General features: G+C 51.4%; 1 protein-coding gene across 1 annotated transcript; it reads left to right on the top strand.

The window, feature by feature from the left end:
- Positions 1-43: 43 nt before the first annotated feature.
- Pmar_PMAR017039 (vacuolar sorting protein snf7, putative) lies at positions 44-729 on the top strand (the record flags this gene model as incomplete). Its single annotated transcript, XM_002778577.1, has 5 exons — positions 44-128; positions 204-299; positions 351-475; positions 529-588; positions 634-729. Coding segments are annotated over 5 exons (462 nt in total), but the record flags the coding sequence as incomplete, so codon positions are not given.
- Positions 730-921: the final 192 nt, after the last annotated feature.

Genomic DNA, 921 nt, shown 5'->3' with positions numbered 1-921 from the left:
CCTTCCCTGTTGGAGTCTGTGTTAGAATCTACCTGATGCCATAATGAAGAACAAGGAGGCTATTGCTACTCTGGAAAAAAGAGAGCAGTTGATTGAGAAAAAGATGGCTTTGCAGGAACAAGACGCACGTAAGGATTCACTACTGTCAGGGACGGAGCCGAGCATACCACGCCTCTCTGAATAACTATTGGAATCCACCCCAGGGACCCGTGCTGCCGCTAAGGATAAGCGGGGTGCATTGATGGCTTTGAAGCGAAAGAAGATGCTCGAGGGTGAACTTACAACTTTGATGAATTCACGTGAGGAGTCGCCGTCCATGAGGCCGTTGAGGAAACTCCACTTGTTTACAGGAATGACTTTGGAACAGCAAATTTTGTCATTGGAGTCGAGCCAGACCACAGCAGTGGCCGTCTCGGCCTTGGCTACTGGTGTATCGGCCCAGAAGATTATGAACCAACAACTCAACATTGACAACGTGCGCATAGGCGACATCTCGGCGAGTCGTTGGTGAATGCTGTCCCCCTTCAGATTGACGTTCTTATGGACGACATGCAGGAGATGCAGGACATGCAAAATGAGGTTGCTAATGTATTACTGTCTATAGGTCGTATTGTGCCGATCTCCACTTGGTAGGTCCTCGCTGGTGGGAACACTGTCATGGACGACGAGGACCTCCTCAATGAACTTGATGAAATCGAGGCTCAGGAGTTGGAGGCCAAAATGGTCGATGTAGAATTGTTGGGTTTTTTTCATGAAGGATATCGGCTCCATGTCAGGCGGCGCACGTCCCTACTGGTGGAGTGGTGGCCGAGCCGGGAGTGCCTGCCCGACCCCAGCAGTCAGTGGCAGAGTCCTCTAGGCCTCAGCGGAATGGTGAGAGTATGGGGAGAGCCCTTTCGATTCGGTTGACGTTCGAGATGG

This window comes from Perkinsus marinus (genome assembly GCF_000006405.1).
Source record: "Perkinsus marinus ATCC 50983 genomic scaffold scf_1104296948532, whole genome shotgun sequence".
In the NCBI taxonomy this organism is placed as follows: domain Eukaryota; phylum Perkinsozoa; order Perkinsida; family Perkinsidae; genus Perkinsus; species Perkinsus marinus.
The sequence above is the reverse complement of the archived record's forward strand: the minus strand, read 5'-3'. Positions and strand labels throughout refer to the sequence as shown.